Genomic DNA, 20,111 nt, shown 5'->3' with positions numbered 1-20,111 from the left:
TGCAAGCTGTGAAAAGATCCCTCACTAACCTGGCTCCACTGTAAGAGATGGGGGACAAATTTTTAACTCAGACTGCTGCAGCCTCATATAATCTTTGATCTTAAATAGAGCATTCAGTGGCTCTTTTGGAGCTTTTGACTGTATCACACAATCTTCTCCAGCAGGTGGAGTCACCCAGTTGTTATGGGATTATAGAAACATTTCAATTCTCTTCCTAAGGATTGACCACCTCTGCAGTGAAAACCTGCTGAAGATGCTTCCTGTCTCAGTCTGATAACAAAACACTCTGACTCCAAACAATTCAAGTGAAAAAGGTCAAAGTCATTGTTGCAGTACAGTGATGAATCCATCCGTTATTTTCACATAGGATTATATCTGTTAATAGTGGCTATACCGAAAACACAACCTTAAGAGTTTGTCCAGGAAATTCTTGGTGAGAGTGAAATGAACATTTACCTGAGCTCCTACCTGCATTCCCTGCAGTTGCCTACATAAAGATAAGCCTGCTCATTTTTGCCAAAATAAAAAGCACCTCAACTGGTTTTCCACCTTGCTGGACCGGTGGCTGTCTCTCTTAAAGCAAAAGTCGCTTCAAAAAACCAGTCTGGCCATTGCTATTAATGCCATCTAATGTCAGCGTACAGCAGAGCGCGCAGGGTCACTCAGGTGGAGCCGTGAACGCCTCACGCCAGCAAGCACGTGAAGCGGAGCAGCAGCGGGCAATCCGCTGATCGAGCTCGCGGAATGTGAACCAGACTCCCACAATGCTTAGAGAGGGAAGGAGGGTTCACACAGGAGGCTGGGATTTTTCTTTAAACAACCCCTCCAGCTCGACTTTCTTATTCGTGCACTTGTTCCTCGTGAGACATCCTCGCTGCGGCTTATCTTTAGTGGAAGCTGTTGAGAGAGGTTATTTCCCTCTCTTGCTTCGGCCTGGAAATCAACAGGTGTGTGTTGCCGCCGGTGCGCACTACAGCTGCTGCTTCAACACCGGGTAAGGTGAAACTTGTTGGGTTGTTTAATAATTGTTCTAGTTAGTAAATGAACAGGGCGGACGCAGCAAACAAGCTGATGAACGGCCATTGGGTGACTTCAATTATTGTAATATATTGTACGTAATTTTACTAGGTTAACGTTTACGTTAGCTAGCGAAACTAGCTAGCAGTTAACGCTAACTAACTTAATAAAACATACGTCACGACCATGAAAACAGCAGTTATTTCCACCGCGGTGACCTCTTGCTTTTTAAACTCGATATGAGCCGGGAAACTAACACGATTTTCTTCTTTTACATGTTAGTTTTGACTTTGAATTGTTGAGGTAATCGACAGTGCCAGTATAATTTCACGTTCCCATCGTTGATACTTTGATCAGTATTAGCTTAAGTTAGCTTATCAGTTAACGTACGTCCAGATGCTAACCAGCAGCACAAACATTGGGATAAGTTACAAGTTAAGGCAGCTAGCCTGCTGCCACTCCCGTCTTGACTCTTGACGTTTCACCTGCTTGTTTTGTCCCCTGAAACCCCGATGCACCTGTCTCTGCTGATTTAATCCAACACTTTTTCAGTGGGTAAATCGACTCTTTGAATCCAGGTCACTTTCCCTCAGCTAGCACCTTGGCATTCCTCACATTCCCCTTCTGCTCGATAACACAACCGTGATGTCGTTACACCCAGACCCACTTTATTTCTTTAATGAACGGCTTAAGAAACTCGCCCAAATGAGAGATGATGGGATGAACCTTCACATTTCCACGCATCTTTCCATTTGGATTTGGAAACCAACTGTAAAGTACAAGATTTCGCATAATAGAGCGCTGTGATACTTGAACGTGTACAGCAAGAACATCAAAACAAATCTTCCTGCTATCCACAGGATGCTGACCCCTTAAACAAGAAAACTGCTGATCTAAAATTAAATCTAGTACATTGACATGCATACAATACTATATATTGAAGTTCTTTAGGGTATCTCTAACCATAGCATGGTGTTTTCTAAGTTGTAGCAGCGCATTTAAGTGACCGTATACTGTTCCATGCAGCCATTTTTCCATACAACATGACAGCAGACTCAAAGTTTCTTGACATCACAGCAAACGTGTCTGTATGTCTTTATGGCAAAATTATTGCAGTGTAGACTGGTCAATGAATCTGTGCTCAAATGGCATTACCATTCAGTGATGATGCAAGATAAACAAAAATGGATGACCCTTTGTATTCAGTTTAATTCAAGTTCAAAGAGTTTACTAAATAATGTTTACATTGTACAGCAGTTAATTGAAGCAATGGATGCCTGACACAGAAACATTCAATAAAAATTGTGTAGTGAATATTCGAAAATGGAAAACATAAATGAATTGTAGTCAAGGACGTCAAATTTGGCCTTTAACAGTAACCAGGGTCCTAAATGCAGGGTAAAGGCCCTGAAGATGCCCAGTCATTAAAGAGAATATAGTTTCTTGCCAGTCTCATATATTTAAAGTTATGAACGCTGCAGGTTACTCAAGGCTCAAACTGTATTGCATACACACCCATCACTCTCTCTTCAGATTGAGGGCATAGTACGGGTAGGATTCACCTGTATTTACTGACAGAAACACATTGGCATGTGTTAACAGCACACTAAAGGTGTGCACAGCCAGTATCTGGAAGTTAATGAGTAAACTGTCAAGGCTGGATGACGTGAGGGTAATGTGGAAAGTGCAAGCAAAACCTGTTGCTGTGAGGAAGGAGCGATTTCACAGTCATCTGGTGTTCCTATTTTTGACAAATTATACATGTGTGATAATGTGAAACAAATACAGCCTCCAAGGGTTATTAGGAACAAGAGCAACAGGATCACTGGTTTCATTGTGTCACTCGCTTTTATGTCCTCCTCGGGCTAATGGGTATAGTTTCACAGCTGTTAACCATCAGTGGCCTGGTTTCACTGGCCTTGTCATGACAGAACATTAGTAACTCTGACTTGTCGTAATGGTCTTGTTGTGAGGTTTAAGTGATAAGGACCCAGTGTCTTTCTAAGTGACACTACTTTCCACAAACACAGCATTTAGCAGTTTTCCCCAGTCTTTTCTTCCTCTGCAGGATACTTGGCAGACTTGCTGGTCTTGTTTTGTCTCTTGCAGGGAATGTATTTCATGCTCCTCTGTTCTCGCCTAGTGTGGGTGAATCATTTGAGGTGTGGCTGTCACTCACAACAAGGGGCTTAACCATACAACCACAATATAGCTAATAGCATACCTGGCTTAGAAACAGGTCTTTAAAGAAAGTAATATGATACAAGTGCCTGGGAAAAAGTGCTTGACCGTAACAATCATGTATAGAAAGTAATTTTCTATGATCAGTTAAGTCCAAAGCATAGAGATTCTGCTATTTTACCCCAGAATCAAGTGAGTAAGTAATTAAATATCATGTGGTTTCTCCGCCAAAGTATTGTAATACAAACTATTCTCTTCCACAGTTTTCTTTTCAGGACACAACAAGAAATGGTTGAGCAGCAGATAGAGCAGGACTATCTAAGCAGTAATGAGATTTGTGTCTAAACTGGGATTGCAACCAAAAATTCTTTACTAACTCTTTACAAATAAGTGATTCTGTAAAATGGCTGAAAACTGCCACACTTCCTCACTTGTGAAGAACGAACCAGCAAATGTCTGGCGTGAGAACGGCACTGGCTGTCCTTCAGTTGGTCTACATTTTGCATGTTCCACTAGTTGATAGTTGGGGGACAGTCGTGGATCCTTTGGCTAAATATTTTAATATCAATTTGGACATTGTGAATCATCTTTCTCTGTAATTTTGCCTTCAGGGTTCAAGAAAAAGTAGTTAGATCTCAAAAGTATTGAGATGTGAGCAAAGGCTCTAGACAGTGTGACGATCTTGACTTTTTATCATCGTGATCGTATATCATGATAAATGTTGTCTTTTTTTAGTGTTAACAGTGACAGTTACCAGGACTTACTGTTTTTTCTCAGCTTCCATATCACCTGTACCAAGAGAATAACTTAAAATCAATGGGATATATTTTTAGGATGACTCCCACCTCTAGCAGTTTGGGAGAGTTTCGTTTCAACGTGAGTTAAAGTCCTCATTGCTGTGAGATGTTTTCACCATATCTAAGTAGTGAGCTGCAGACAGGTGACGCTGCTCATGCTCTGCAGTGTGTGTGTGTCAGACAGGTGAGCCAGAAGTTAGCAGGTGAGCTCCTGTGTGACTTTGTGTCACAACTCCTTTAGTCAAACAGTAATGTGTATGTTTTAGGTGTGTCTGATGTCGGAGAACTGCTCCTTTTCTTCTAAACCTCTCACTGTTTAAATTTACTTGTTTTATCTCAGTGCAGTTTGTAGCTGGAAAGAAGTGGAGGTTTCTTTAGCAGTAGTCGTCACTTCTCATGTTTGTGTCTCTTTCTCTTTTAACGTTTATGATCGTTCATGTCACCACCTATATTAGAGAGTTTTTTCCTCCTGATTTGCCAAAAGCTTTGCTAGAGCTGCCTTTGTGCACAATAGTGGATCAGTCTTATTGTCCCTCAAGGCCCATTAGCGTGTGCACTCATACAGTACATACACTCATTGAGTACATTTGTATGAGCGCAAGTAACCTGGTTTTGATCTGGTTCTTGAAGTACATGTTTACTCATATAAACGACATATCCTGAATAGGATCAACACTGCAATGAGCCTCAAAACCTGAACACTCTCCATGTGGTCACTGAGCACCACTGGTCTAAAACTGGGACACAATCTGCTTTCTGATGGTGTTTGCACCATATTCAATCAGAACATGACCCATGAGGTTATATCTTCCTTTTCTGGTTTTGTTTTTATTCACTGGTTTAACCAGATTTTTTTTCCCCGTGTACTTTTTCCAGTGTCATAACAAGGAAGCTGTGGAACACACAACACAGACCACAGTAAGCAGAAGTATATATGAACAAGGTGAGTCATTCTTGGTCACAGACATGGAGATAATTGGCTTTTAAATCATTTAAAACCAGAAATGCTGAACACCTGTTATTTTAAAGCTGGATTTGAAAGGATGTGTCAGTCACAGGATTATTATGGCATCTACCAACAGAGAAGTGTATCACAGAGTAAAGAGGAAAATGCTGAGTAGATAATGGCTTGGTTGTATTGTAAATCTCATGTAATGTCTCTTTAAAGTAGAATAGAAAGTGGTTATCCTCGTGCATGTGTTGTATCTGTGTCAATGTAATAAATCATGCCATTTGTAGCTGGTGTTGCCGTAATGCAGCTGTTTTTTGTTTGCGTCTTTGCCTGTGAGCTGGTCTGACTTGAGCTGTGCTGTTGCAGTTTGTCAAACCAGTTTCCTCTCCATAGGGCTAGATTAGTTTTGCAACAGCCTGTTGTTTGGATTCAGCACCATGAAATGCTCTACTTACAGTCGTTTTCCTTTTTTAGGTAGCCCATCTATTTGAGGGCTTGTGAGTCAGCAAAGTGCTCTCAGAAACAAAACAATAAAGGTATGTTTATTTGCTTTTCCTGTTGAATGATAAACTCTTAAACCTCGAAATCCTTGTTGCTTTTAACATTGCCCTGGGTGATTTTGTGTTGTGGTGGTTTGATCACATTGTGTGATCATATTTTGTTGATGTTTTACAAAAGACAATTGTTCCAAGCTGCTCATTTGCTGTCATGGTGTACACATTTGTAAACCAGTGGCAGTCTTTGTAACATATCTTAAAAAAACATTTTTAAAATCTCCTGCTTTCGTCCACGTAGAGTGAAAAGATGAAGGAACACACCTACACAGATACTTAAACTTCATTCCTCAGCACTTGTCCTCTCCAGACTTCTCTCACACAGAATTTTGCGTCTCTGTTTGTTGCTCCCTCCCTCTCTTAGAGTTCCTCCCCCGGCCTCCTATGGCCTCCCTGCCTGCTTCCTGAGTCCAGGCATGACTATCACCCCTAAAACACACAGTGCTCAGCCTGGTTCCTCCTCTTACAACAGCACAAGTCCCAGGTTGGTGCACATGTATTTAAGTACTCATTTCCATCCTGCACCTTTGTGTCTTATGCATTGTTCTAAATTAGTTTTTCCTCATATGTGAGAGACTGTTTTCCAGTCAAGAGTTTGCCACATGTTTTTCCGGGTTAATTGTCAGCCTGATAGAGATGTGCGGTGCAGAACCTGATTCAGAGTCATGTGATGTCTGTCGTTGTTTTTGCCGACATTTCTCCTCCACAACAGAACGGTTGTGTAACACTTGGCATTGGATGGGTAAAGTCAGCCATCCAAGTCTGATCCATCAATGAACTAAGCAACAGCACTGAAGGCTTACAACCATTAGTGTGTGTGTGTGTGTTTTTTTTTCTTTTTTTTGGGTGTATGCATGTTTGTGCACTGACATCACTTTTACCGTAGAACTTTATCTCATCACATACCAACTAGATCTGGTCTGGTGCAAATGGATGAGATCGAAGGACTGCGTTTGAAGCTCTCCTCTGAGGACGCCGTGTCGCTGGCATCCTCACTGCCCGAGGCCATCAACGTAGAAGGTCAGCTGGTCGCTGTCAGTGAGATGAGAAGCTGCTGACAGCTCCTTCTGTCTTTGTCACAGCAGCATTGTGTAACTTAAATGTGAAAAAGAGCTTATGGAAGCTTGTACGTAGTTTTAATTTGAATGGCCTAGGCTTTATTATTTTTGTGAAGTTTAATCCTCCGCTATGACGTATGTGAGGCTGTACAAAGAAAACAGGGAATCCCACACACTGTTGACCACCTTCACTCATATTATTGATGTCATTTTGGTCCTCAGACCTTCATCTGGTAATATTCATATAATAAAGTCAGTAAAAGTGATTGACAGTGTGAAATTGACTTTGTCACAGTCAGAAGTTTTTGATCTAATGCACCTGTTAATTAGACCTTTTTCAACTGGGCTGCTGAATGAATGATTTTGATCTGGTGACAAGAATCTGACAGATCATTTTGGCCTGGGAATTGAAAATACGACTGATAAGGTTTTGATAATTGATAAAATAGTAAATATTGTCATTGAAGATATTTAAGATATATAAAATTCAGCAGACAGAAATAATCAATGCTGTTCATTTCATCATATTTTCATCAATAATTGATGGAGAGAAGGTGCATCAGTGTGTAATGTGTAATGCAGCATTGGCAACAATGTTGTGTAACATTTTCAAATATCCACAGTTAAGCAGCTACAATAGTCAGATTTTCTTGTTGGTGACTTCCTCTAATAACAGAAAAACATGACTAAAATCTGGCTCTGTAGAAAGAACATTTTTGCCACAGAAGTAAGACATTTGAAAATGATTAAAAATAACCTGCACGTGACCCATAATGAATCACAGAGATCCATTCGTCTGACCTCAAAGCACAAGCCTTGTTTGGGCGATACAAGTCCCAGTCTGACTCTCTGTGTGTCATCCAGATTCCCATTATGCTGCGCTGCGAGGCAAGCTCGAGTTCAACGCCCAGAACCTGGAGGCGGAGTCATGGAGCGTGGCTGTGGACCAGAACTACCTGAAGGCCCTGAACAAAGAGGCTGTTAAGAGACAGGACATTATTTACGGTAAGCTTAACCATCCAGGTCTGTACATGGATTATCTTTAGAAATTAAGCAGCCCAAATCCAAAAGCGTCTTATGTAATGTTTTAAAGTATGTGGGTATATTCAGACAGAGGGTTCTCATGTCAATCACCTGTTTAGAAGATGAGTCGTTGATCACCGCTGACAGAGAACGTAGTAATTGCAGTGTTGAGGGAGAGATGACAGTGCCTATTATTATGACGACGGTGATGACTGATGTTTTCTTTAATTCAGAGTATTCTTTTGATGGTAAACACGTCTGCTATGATAATTAGTATAATGACCGTAATACATAAAGAATCATTTTTCACAGCTTTGACCTGGTGGACAGCTTTTGTTCACTTGCACGACTTTGTTTGCCTTCACACGTACATCAGCAGGTCTTTTTGTTTGCCGATAAAGCAGCTTCATTGGTCCAATTTAGAGCTAAATGTTTTGCTCAAGGGAACTCCTCTGTTAGTTGTTGACCAAGAAGCATACAGATGTTACTGCCATTGTACCCCACATAAGTCTTTCCATATGTTTCAAGCACTCAACCTGGACCTCTTTCAGAGGTATTAATCGAGAAATCCCTCTTTATCAACTTCCTAGAGTTGATCCAGACGGAGATGCACCATGTACGGACCTTAAAAATCCTTCTCCATGTCTACATGCACGAGTTGAAGCAGTCTTTGCTGATAGAGGAATCCAGACTGGAGCGGCTCTTCGTTGGGGTGGAACCCCTGCTCGACCTCCACCAGCGCTTCCTTAACTGCTTCAAATTGCGCCAAACCGCAAGTCAGGAGGAAGGAAGCCCAAACGGCTACCAGATCACACAGCTGGGGGACATTCTCATCTCTCAGGTAGGGCACATTCATTTTAAAGCCATGGCAGGCTGGATTATTGTGTAAATCAGAAAACTTTTGAGTCTATCTGGCAATGGCTTGAAAATGGAGAAAATGTACTGACCAAAATATTTTTCAACCCGCCCATGAAACTGCAGCTTTACGAATGAGAGGATTTGTTGCTCTTCCCTTTGAATCATTTTAATTTATTCTTAATAATTTTGAGATTTGTACCGTTGGTTGGACAAAAAAAGCATTTTGAAGGTCTTGCTTTGGACTCTGGATAATTATAACAGCATTTCTCACATTTTTAGTGATAAGATGAGATAAGATAAGACTTTATTGATCCCACACCAGTGAAATTCAGTCATTACAGCCAGCAAGTATCACAAAAAGCAAACACAGTGGCATAAAGTGGTCAAGATAAAAAAAAGTGTGCAGGATACAGAATGGAAAAACAGCTATGTATATGTACATTTGTACAGATTCTAAGAATACTAAATGTAATATTATGACAGTCAGAGGGGGTATTTTTCTGCATTGAGTACTTTCACTTTTAATACTTTAAGCAAAGTTTCCTGATTATACTCATTACATAAGTAGCATTTTCAGTACAGGACTTTAACTTGTAACAGAGGACTTCCACAGTGTGGTATCACTACTTGATCTGAGTACTTCCTCCACCACCACTCCTTTCTTTCCATGAAGGTAAACAAATACGGAATGATTATGACTGGATATATTTACAGTGTTTGTGTTTTTAACAAGTTTGGTTAGCACACCCACAGCCTAGGTGCAGCTATGTGTTACCGGTCGAGCCCTCCCCTTTAAGGAAGGTGACCTTGTGGGTAACCTGTATGTGTGACATAGACTGGCGGGTTTGTTGTGGGCAGTGAGTGTCACCTGGTGTGTGAGAGTACCAGCCCATTGCCTATAAAAGTGCATATTGTTAAGTTGCTTTAATCAGCCATCACATGGCTAGATAAGCATGTTATAATAGTTACTGAAAGGCTGTGTATTGTGTTCACTGTCACAGAAGACAAATAAGAAGTCCCTGTTACTGCAGTGTCTCCCTGCATTCTTCACAGCAGAGCTGTGTGAAATAGTGAGGGTCCACTGAAAATTGTGATACAATTTTTGATGGTCATATGTTGAGGGTCATGCTGCCAGCAGTGTGCAAAGTCAGTGCTAAGCAGAATGTGTATCACAGCAGGTAAGGTGGACAGTCAGGGTCACATTAGTCACATAAAAAACACAGTGATGTAAACTTGGCTCTTTGCTGTCTTTCCAAATTACTTACCGGCCACCTGGCTGGTGACGGCAGTTTATTTTTCCACCAAACCCAAAATGTATTCTTGGTGGGTGTTAATTTTGGACCCTCTTTATTCACCCTCAGGTCAAAATGAACAGTATTGTTTGTATGTCAACATAACGCAGTGAGGTAGAGGTTCTTTTCCATGCATGTCTTCATGTCTTCAAAACAACTGAAGGGAGATGGAAGCTATTTTTTAGAGTTCCAGAAAGGCTGAAAAGGAGACCACAGATTTACTTTAAGCAGGCTGTTCAACATTATCCAAATGTTCTTAAGACAAATCATTATGTTATTACCAAATGTACTGTATTTCCATGTTTTATTACTGCACATTTGAACTAAAACTGTTGCTTTCTAAAACATCCTGTGTTTACATTTGTACAGAGCTCTACAACAAACGGTCTGACATGGAGCATTGTTAGCTATTTTAACCAGCAAGTCAGCTTTCAAAAGTGGGATTAAGTGACAACCTTTTCATATTTTGACGACCTTTTTCACAGTTTGAAAATAAGATGCACGTAAGTTGCGACCATTGATCCCAGGTGCTTTGCGCATGTGGTCATGCTCAGCCCGTCCAGCACTGGCAATGTTATTAGCCTTATTTAGGAATAAGTAATTATATTTATACTGCACCCATGTTGTTCTTGCTTAGCTACACCTGTACAGTGTACAGACGCCCATAGGAATGGTTGGTATGTCTGAAATGCACTGTAAGGAACTGTGTCCATGAGCTCAGGAGTGATGCTGGCTCACTGGGATCACATTCCTGGAGAAGCGTTTTTGCTTTTGTGGACAGTCATTTTGCTGATTGAGGAATAACAGAAGCACCGATACACCGGAGCTTTGTGTAAGCTATGTGAAAAGAGGATCAAATTTACCATTTTCACCATCCAGTAGTGTCAGATGATTTCCATGGTTGCAAAAACTGCAGGAGGTGTTAGAGTTCATCCAAAGTGTCTTGTGTTTTTAGGTTGGTATTTGGGCTGGGCTGCAAGACAAACTGTAAATCATAACAGGATCATTCAGTAGATGTAGCTGTATTTATATTTAACATGCTGTATGCACATTCACATGTGAAATACTACTGCAAGACACGCAGTAATATGAAGTATGCTAGGGTTTACATCTGATCTGTATACTAATGACAGTAATTTTAAATAATGGAGAAGACCTGTTGTTTTTTATGTGAACCCACACACAGGCAGCATCTTGATGTGCATCACTGAAGACTGATGCACATCACTCTTGCAGAAAGCTGCAATTTTATAAATATGCTCTCTCATTTGGAATTTCTTTTACTGCCATCCTATTTTGTCTGTAAGCCTTGTCAAGTTTGTGTGACACGCCTGTCATCTCGACATGGCGGGTGTGTGTGTTCTGTTGTTAGGGCCATAATGCCTCAACATCCTGTGTACAAATCTAATTTATGACCTTTATGATCCTCTCCTCTCTTTGTTCCCCTTCCTGAAATACAATGTTCATATTTTAATATTTTCAGTAATGCATTATTAGTAACATGCACCTGTGGTGCTATTAAATTGTATCCTTCTTAAAAACTTCTACAATTTCATGTTTTTTCCTTTCATGTTAGTTTTCAGGTACACTGGGAGAAGGAATGGTGGAGTATTACAGTGTTTTCTGCAGTCATCACATCGAAGCCATCAGCTTCTACAAAGAGCAGCTACAGAACAACAAGAAACTGCAGCTGCTCAACAGGGTAAGCAATCTGCCGTCATTGGTCAGTTTATCTACATGGATGTGATTTTCTTCAAGGCCTGTGGTTGTATTTTGTGACGAGAGAAAATGCACTGGAAATGGAAAAACTAGAAACTGAAGTGAATTAGATGCATGCCTGGAATACCAGTACCAGTAGCTAAGAGACAAGCCTTTTCACAAACGAAAGTGATGCCTCCAAGAAAAAGAAAAGGTCTGCTTAACCGAGGACAGTTTACTGTTGAGAGGAGAATAGCGTATGATGTAAGTCTTGAAAACAAAACCTTTCTTTTCATAACAGAAAATAGGTCAGCTGTCCATAGTGCGAAGGTTAGGAATCCCTGAGTGTTTTCTGTTGGTGACTCAACGCATCACAAAATATCCCACCCTGGTGGAGCGACTCATTCAGAACACTGAAGGTAAAATCTCATCACTCACCCGCATCTCAAACTGAAATTACTGAAATCCAATTAGCTACCTTCTTTACTAACACAAATGAAGGCTGGAAACTGTTCTCATATATAGAAACAAAGACAAGGTTGATTAATATTTATCATTCTCCTTTCAGCTGACACAGATGAGCACGCGTCTCTGGTTCAGGGCTTGGGGCTGATCAAAGAGGCCATCTCTCAGGTGAACGATAATGTCAGTGAATACGAGAAAGCCGCTCGTCTGAGAGAGATCGGCCTGCGTCTGGAGCCCAAATCTCAGGGCCGGCTGAAGGAGGGTCACCTCTTCCGCAGGGAGGATCTGATCCGGGGAAACAGGACGCTGCTGCACGAAGGCGCCGTCACCTTGAAGTCCTCTGGTAGACAAAAAGGTTTGTGATGACTTTATTGACGCTGTGGCCATTTTTCTGTGTCTTAGTCAGTGACCACTGCTCACGTGTGTATGTAAAACATTTCTCTGGACAATCAAGTCAACTCAAGTTAAAAATGGAGTGACACAGAAACATCCGTCTTCATCATCATCTTCTTTATTCAGTCAGGTTCTTCTTTGAATTTGTTTTGTCCACAACATAAAAAGGGAGGAGGAAAGTGGGGATGACATGCAGCAAAGGTTGGAATAAAACCTGGGCCGCTGCAGTAAGGACATAGTGCATGGGGCTCAGGCTCTACCAGATGAGTTATCCGAGCATCCCAGCACTATGTTCAGGGGCTGTCCATCCCATTCTCATGAACTCAGGAACATAGGAGCGAATGTCTTAAAATATGGGACAAATGTTCATTTAAACTCAGGGATGAACTGATTTGAATTTGGTGGTCAAAGGTCACTGTGGCTACACAAAATCCAGTTTTGACCCTAACTCAAGAATTCATTTACCCCTAATGACAGTATTTCACACAAATGTCTCGTAGGATAAAATAATGAAGTGATGACATTTAAGGTCAAAGGTCAACATTCGTGCGTTCATACATGTCAATAGAGTGCTGGCTTCCATTTCCCAGAAAAATACACCTGATACCTTTCATTGAATTCTTTTGAAGTCTTCACTACATATATTTTATGAATGTGGACAAACATGGACGTAAATGCAAATTGACTTGTTGATGTGATGATTCTAGTTTATGAGGTTCAACTTCGGGGCAACGTTGTTTTGTGAATGCCAAAAGAGAACTAGTGTAGCAGCATATTTCTATGTCATTATTTATGCCCTGGACACACTGCCTGTGACGCCTGCCTCACTCAACTGCTGCTTGCGTGCATGTGGTGTTCACGCAGCCAGCGATGCTACTGTGAGCCGACTTTGATAATGGCCATCAATCATCAAGGGTGTCATGTTTTTAGAAATTTCATGAGACAAAAGGATACAGAATAGAGTTTGTGTTAAAAATCTAGATTTTTAGAGACATTGAAACTGTAGTGAAAGGTGTCACTATGACTATCAACAGACAATTTTCACAGACTCTTTTTGCTGAGAACCGTACACACCGCGTGGTAAAAAATAGGCAACGCGCTTAATCTCAAGAATCGCGCTGTTCACGCAGGCTGTGGCTCTTCTAACCTGCTAACATGGGCCCTGTAATGAAGACTAAGAGGTTCTACGATGTACACTACTGAGGTAGACAGTGTGTCCTGGACGTCAAAGATTAACAGTCACGCATAATGGAAGGTGCAGTAGAAATGTCTTGAGTCAAAAACATGAAGGACTGTGTTTGTTTTGATACTGAGCAGCATTTGTCTCCCTGCAGACATCCACGCCGTGCTGCTGTCAGACGTGCTCCTCCTCTTACAAGAGAAAGATCAGAAGCTTGTCTTTGCTGCTGTGGTGAGTTCTGCATAATTAATGCATCAGTTTTTCTACATGGACAATATAAAATCTAAGACACAGACTTCTTTAAATTGTTCCATCAGGATATGATTGTTTCTTACATGACATGATGTGATAATCAATCCAGGACCGCACATGATAACATTTTGAATAATGCTGTATTATCATGGCTCACGCAGGATAACAAACCACCGGTCATCTCTCTTCAAAGGCTGATAGTGAGGGAAGTGGCTCATGAGGACAAAGCCATGTACCTCATCTGTGCATGCACCACCAGCATGCCGGAGATGTACGAGATCCACACGGGCTCCAGAGAGGAGCGCATCACATGGACAGCGATGATTCGGGAGGCTGTGAACCGGTGAGCTGACAACTTCTAGGAAGAGAATGGATTTATGTTTGATAGAACCGAAGCAACAGCCTTTCTTTATAACATTGAAGATAATTAAAATAGGACTGAAATACGAGCATCATAATTGACTGCTGTGTAAGGGCAGTCCTTCAAGTAGTTAAATAAATAAATAACTGGTCAACATTTTTAAAAATCATATCTGTGTGATTCAGCTATCCAGAAGAAGAGCTGTACCGCGAACTGACCGCTAAACTGCAACAGTATCAAGGTAAGACAGCCAAGATGATCGACATGATCTGTGGTGGTTCTCTCCACTACATAAAGCAACCTACTGGAAAAGGGCAGCCATGCTCAGTCAACTCGCCTCTGCATTAACCTGAAATACATGCTGTTTATACGATGCTGTTTCCCTTTTAGATGTGCTAAAGATGAGGGATGACCTTATAATTCAAAATCTGACTGAGAAACAGCAAATCTTTGCTGCTCTGTACGAGACAGTGATGGAGCAGGAAACCCCCCACAAAGGGCTGCTGCTCCGAGGAGACGCCGCTGACCTCCAGCAGGGGGAGACACTGCTCAAAGGAGCCATTGATGAGGGTAAGAGCTGAGGCGTCAACATCAGTTTTCAAGATTTGGCCTCAGTTTTGAGAGTCGGTCTTGTTTATCATGGGTGGAATAATGAAGCAGTATTCAGTGATTTCTGTGTTAGTTAGCTATGAAAACATTGACATGAGTCCAGGTTTGAATTCTGGAGCTATGCACTGAAGTAAATATACTCTGTTGTGTTTTCACATACAGCCAAGTCATGAGTCAGAGAGCACTGATGGTGTCTTGTAGGGAGGAGATTAAGGAGGTTATTGTCTTTTGTCTGCAGTGGAGAACCTGCAGAACCTGCTGTTCTCAAGGATAAGAGACCCAAACCCTCTTAAGGATGAGAGCAAGATGCAGGGGCAGCTGCTCAGGAGGGCCGAGACGTTTGGAGTGGCTGATAGTAACTCTGCTGCAAGCACCATGAGAGGTAAGCTGGCTTAAAGCGAACATGGTCGTGACGTTACTTCTTTTTAAGCACGTTAACGTTAGTGTGTTGACAGTGAGGACAGCAGAAAGACAATAAACGACTAATATTTATTTATCATCAAATAAAAGTATGTTTTTTATTTACTTATGTATTTATGTATGACTTCCAGGATCTATGTCATGAAATTATGCTGTTTGTATGTCTACAGTAAATGTTATCACCATCATTTTCTCAGATGGCGAAGGAGCTACGAGACCAGACAGCAGCGAGGGCAGTCTAGTCTACAGCAGTCACACCACTTGTGACCCTCAGCTCCAGGAAATGTGCAGCTCTGAGAGTCTGGAACAGTCTGTGAGTGAGACCGATGTGAAGGATCTAAACCTTACCTCAATGCTGGTGATTAAAATAGAAAGCATTTACATTGTTTGTGCTATTTTGCTTGAAGGCTGACGACGACGGAAATGTGCCAGACGGCAGTTTAACCTCCGGTTATTTCCCTGAGGCAGAGGTAACCCTTCTGATACTTGTTTTGTTAATTATTTTCCTGTTTTTCCATCTGTTTTCATTCATGCAGACGTATTGCTATCTGTTGCTGGAATTCTTTTTCTCTGTAGATGTGTGACCGGGTGATACTGCTCGCACAGAGGCTTTACAGTTTACAAGTAAGACATTTTAGATTACTCTGAAATCTGCATTTTACTCAGCAGGCATCTCATTTCTACAAGTCTCTTGCAAAGGTGTCTTTTTAATTTTTTGCTTTTTGTTAAATTTATGAAGCCAAGTGTGCCTTCAGTTTTCTACCGTAACAGTAAATTCAGTGTTTGCCTGTGGTAGATTTCATGTGTCACTGTCAGATGTTTATATTAAATTCCTCCTCCTGCAGGCCATCGTTGCCAAGCAGGACAGCCTGATTGAGCTGCAGCACACTTTTCAGTCGAAGACCAAGCAGCCCGCTCGTCATTACAGCAGCGTGCTCCTCGAGCAGGAGAAGCAGCGCAACTTGGAGAAGCACAAGGAGGAACTTGCTAACTTGCACAAGCTGCAGGCCCAGCATCGAGAGGAGCAGCAGCGCTGGGAGAAGGACAGGGAGCGGCAGAGGATACAGATCGAGGCTCTGGAGGCTCAGCTGCAACAGAGGGAGGAGGACTGCCGAAAGTGGGAGGAGAAGCTCGGCGAGGAGAAGGCCGAGCTAGAGAAGCAGAGGGAAGATTACCAGAAGCGCCTGGAGAGGCTGAGGGAGTCCACCAGATCAGTCGACAAGGAGAAGGAGCATCTAACTCAGGAGAAGGGACGTCTGGAGCAGCTGCAGGAGAAACTAAAGAAGTGCCTGCCAAACCCAGGACTCTCCAACTATGATGACCCTGCACAAGTGAGGAAAAGCACTGTCTGTTCATGTACATATGTTTTCTAGGCTGACTGAAATTTAAAAAGTGAATATCTACAAACTTCTTATAATGTGTTAATATTAAAAGAAAAAAATACAAAAAGTATTAGAATGTTGCAGTAAAACACATAATCAGAGGCAGAAGTCAAAGGTGAGATCAGTTTATTGAAATAATAGAGTTTGAGTCAAGCCTTTCCTCTTTCTCCCCAGTACTGGAGTCTCTCCAGTCAACCGTCGTTCAGGGGAAGCATAGTGAACGGAAGTGGGAGTCTGACCTTACCTCCACAGCTCCACGTCGCCGAAACCTCCTTGCAAATTCCTCCAAAGGTTCCACCGCGCAAGGAGAGCATCAGCCCCCAGCCGGCCAAGCCCGAGCTGCCCATCCAACTGATCAGCACCACCAACCAGGTGTACAAGCCTGCGGCCGTGCAGCAGCAGATCCCCACCAAGTTGGCGACTCTGTCCAAGGGAAAGGACAAAGGCTTCAAGACGAAGGCGTCCCACCAGAGAACGCACAGTGCAGGTCAGGACACAGGCCTGTTGGTTTAACCCGTGTTCTGATGTTGAGTGTTTTAAACCTTTGTATTTAAAACTGTCTGTCTACATCCAGCCTCCATAGACGTGAACCAGGTGCTGCCCATCCGAGTGACGGGCAAAGAAGGAGGGAGCCTGAGAGCCAGAAGGGAAAGCAGTCCTCATAGAATCTTCCAGTCAGGTATGGACAAAGAGAAATGGCTCCTCACTCAGTCATAAAGACAAAAATCCACATTTGATTTGAATGGACAAACACTCACCGTCCCCTGTAGACTTACAAGGCTGCTCTAAAGGTTTACGGTCTTCTCAGAGAAAAGACCTGTGGCCAATTTGGCATGAAAATAAAAAAACTCGCCAAAGGAAGAAACAGTGATATTAGAGTGTAGGTTGGACAAAGGTCTGTTTTAGTGTTGGATAATTGAACCATAAACTTCGGTGTTGCACCAGTCTGACGTTTAAGTGTCTGAAGAAGTTTAATTAGAGCCTTGGTCATAGATGTTTAGGAAGGAAATAAATTTACGCTTATATTTGTCTCTATTTAATATTCATTGAAGGTTAGTTTGGCGCAGTTATGTTTTGAATCCTACTGTTTTAGCTAGGCGGTAAGTCAGTCATAAATTTGGAAACTGCTGCACCTCATCGCCTGCAGGTGGCACGAGGATTAAAATAGCAGCAGCTGGTACTTTGTATGCCTGTTGGCAGTTTACGTCTGCAGGTCTGAGCTGCTGCTGCAGTTCGTTTCCTCTCCTGTGTGAGGTGCAGGCTGGCGTTTGTAGAGCTGGTTAGTGACTGAACAGCTCCCCCTTGTGGAGAATCTGCTACCTCCCATATAGGAGTGAAGAGGTTTGTGAGCACAGGCTAGTTTTATGAATTGGTGCCAACCAAAGAACAGGAAAAGTCCTTTAAACGCTTCAGTAATCTGCTGATATTTTGGGGGAGAATTGTCTTATACTGTCAGCTTTCATTTTACAGGAGCCTACCATAGCTCCCTTTTTACATTTTTTCAATCTCCCCTCAGGTACCTTCATCCCACCAGGATCTGTCCGCAGCGTGAAAGTGTCTCAGTCCTTCAGCACATCCAACAAAGGCAGCAGCGAGGCTCCACCGCCAGCTCCGCCTCCTTTTCCCAAAGAAATTCTGGAAAAGGGCAAAGAGAAGGTAATATTCCTTTAATCCTGAACTGCAGACTGGAGTTTGGACGAGGCCTTGGCTGTCACATGGAAAAACTGTTTAAAGACATTGCACAGGACTTCATGACGTCCATGTGTGTCCAGCATGAGGAGGACCGTCACTCTCGTGGAGCTTTTTGCCTTCAAATTAGCTGAACATGAAAAAACACAAAGACTTATTCGGGGTACAAATCGGTCAAAAAATATCAAAGGTTTTGCGCATTTGTACCTTGGAAAAGATGTTTTTAATGAAGATGATGCCAAAGACTTTGCCAATTTTTATTTTAAATGAATGTAGGTTGTCTTTAACCATTTAACACTCGTGTCTTAACTCTTGAGCTTTGTTTTTAATTTAATGAACGATAGCACGGTGTGAGGAAGCTATGGGTTTGCAAAGTTAACATCTGATTGGATATGAGCTGCAAAGCCCAACATTTTTATTTCAGAAGGAATCAGATAACTTTATGATTTGTACTGTGGTCCTGCTCCTCAGTATGCGCTGTAATCAAATCAGAATTAATGGGGTTTGTGGAAGAAACTACATTTTGGTTGTAAATACTATCAGCTGTTTTGTGCACTTTCTGACTGGAGACACAGCATTTATGAGAATGTAGCAGAACAATTGCTGTTCATTGCTAAATAATGTGGAATAACTTGACGTTTAGCGTTGCACACAATGACCGGCGTCACCTGTTTGGTTCCATGTGAATTATCTTCCAAACCCCAGCCGCTGGGTCATGGAATAAAAAGATGGTGGACGTGACACTGAGCACTTTGTGGACTGATTTCACGAGGCTGAAGAAAACCTAAGACGGTTTTTAAAGATACATTAATATAAGAAGTGATTTCATGGTGAATTCAGGTCTTGGCTTTGGATTTCATGGCCTTTATATACACCCTGACTTGCTCCAATCATTTCCTTTAATCCAGTATGACATCTAAATGCAGCACACACACTTTTACATTGAACTGAATGATTTCACTTTGCCTGATAGAAGCTAAAAAAAATCAAATGAATGCAGAACTTGTAAGTTAAAGATAAGTTCAGTTTTTCTGAGTCTGCTTTAAAACAAGTCTGTAGTTGAAGTGATGACAGAATGCACAGTCCTCAAATTCATCTGATGCTAACATGAGGCTTCAGCAGTCTGAGTGTGACAAATCATGTGAATATCTTCCAAAGTTAGAGTCTAAATTTAGGACAGTTTCCCTCTTTTTACTACCGTCTCTCTGCAGCTCAGCATGGACACTACAGAGAAACAAAAATGGGAGATTTTGTACGAGCAGGACTAACTCTGGATGGTGTCCACTTGATTCGATTAACTCATACTGCTGAGGCCTCATATTAACCTCAGATGAACTGGTGATCTTAGCTAGCTTCTAGCTTTTGTCCCCTATCTCTTACACTGGGTGTAAGGGAGCATTTAATGGCCAGTATGAACAAGAGGAATTATCACAGCAAGCAAATATTGTTTCAGTGGATACGCTGGCCATGCCAGCATTGTTTCAATACGGGCTTAAAGAAATGCGAAGTTCTGCCTCTAACACTCAAGCACAACGATCATCTTATACAATTTTGTGAACACAAGATAAGAACTTTTGCACACATCATGTTGTGTTTACAAGTTATTATGGTTCAGGACTTTAAGGAGCTCTGTGACTGCTGCACCCAGCTGTTATTAGCCTTTAAATATCAAATATGTTGTACTTCATTCAGCAAATACAAAGGAGATTCCTACTCATTAAACGAACGTCGACAAAAACCTACATAGTATCTACTTTTTTAATTGTTTCTCATTTAAATGTCTATGTCTTTGTCTCCCTTGATAATTGAATAGGGGTTAATATAACCACCTCCATAAGCCCTAAAAACTGATTCAGGTCAAATCTTACAATAATAAGCGCAGACACACATGATGCTGTGTGCAAACCCATCCACTGAACAGTCAATCAGA

General features: G+C 41.8%; 1 protein-coding gene across 1 annotated transcript; it reads left to right on the top strand.

The window, feature by feature from the left end:
• The first annotated feature begins 817 nt into the window (after nt 1–817).
• Nucleotides 818–19,908, top strand: arhgef18a (rho/rac guanine nucleotide exchange factor (GEF) 18a). Its single transcript, XM_076744979.1, has 22 exons — nt 818–994; nt 4,872–4,938; nt 5,422–5,483; nt 5,866–5,985; nt 6,415–6,521; nt 7,424–7,564; nt 8,173–8,423; nt 11,309–11,434; nt 11,732–11,849; nt 11,999–12,250; nt 13,623–13,699; nt 13,882–14,063; nt 14,267–14,322; nt 14,472–14,651; nt 14,929–15,072; nt 15,308–15,423; nt 15,518–15,580; nt 15,687–15,734; nt 15,956–16,441; nt 16,667–16,979; nt 17,067–17,171; nt 18,009–19,908. The coding sequence occupies exons 4-22, from the start codon at nt 5,918–5,920 to the stop codon at nt 18,161–18,163; spliced, it is 2,988 nt and encodes a 995-aa protein (XP_076601094.1). The 5' UTR covers nt 818–994; nt 4,872–4,938; nt 5,422–5,483; nt 5,866–5,917; the 3' UTR covers nt 18,164–19,908.
• Nucleotides 19,909–20,111: the final 203 nt, after the last annotated feature.

Source organism: Chaetodon auriga, chromosome 12 (genome assembly GCF_051107435.1).
Source record: "Chaetodon auriga isolate fChaAug3 chromosome 12, fChaAug3.hap1, whole genome shotgun sequence".
Classification (NCBI taxonomy): domain Eukaryota; kingdom Metazoa; phylum Chordata; class Actinopteri; order Chaetodontiformes; family Chaetodontidae; genus Chaetodon; species Chaetodon auriga.
Note: the sequence above shows the minus strand (reverse complement) of the source record. Positions and strands in the feature narration are given on the sequence as shown.

Excerpts from the sequence above, each read along its gene's own strand:
- arhgef18a (XM_076744979.1), top strand. The coding sequence starts at position 5,918 with ATGACTATCACCCCTAAAACACACAGTGCTCAGCCTGGTTCCTCCTCT. Across the intron at positions 7,565-8,172 it reads GAGACAGGACATTATTTACG|AGTTGATCCAGACGGAGATG; the intron begins GTAAGCTTAACC and ends TCAACTTCCTAG. Across the intron at positions 14,064-14,266 it reads ATTCGGGAGGCTGTGAACCG|CTATCCAGAAGAAGAGCTGT; the intron begins GTGAGCTGACAA and ends TGTGTGATTCAG.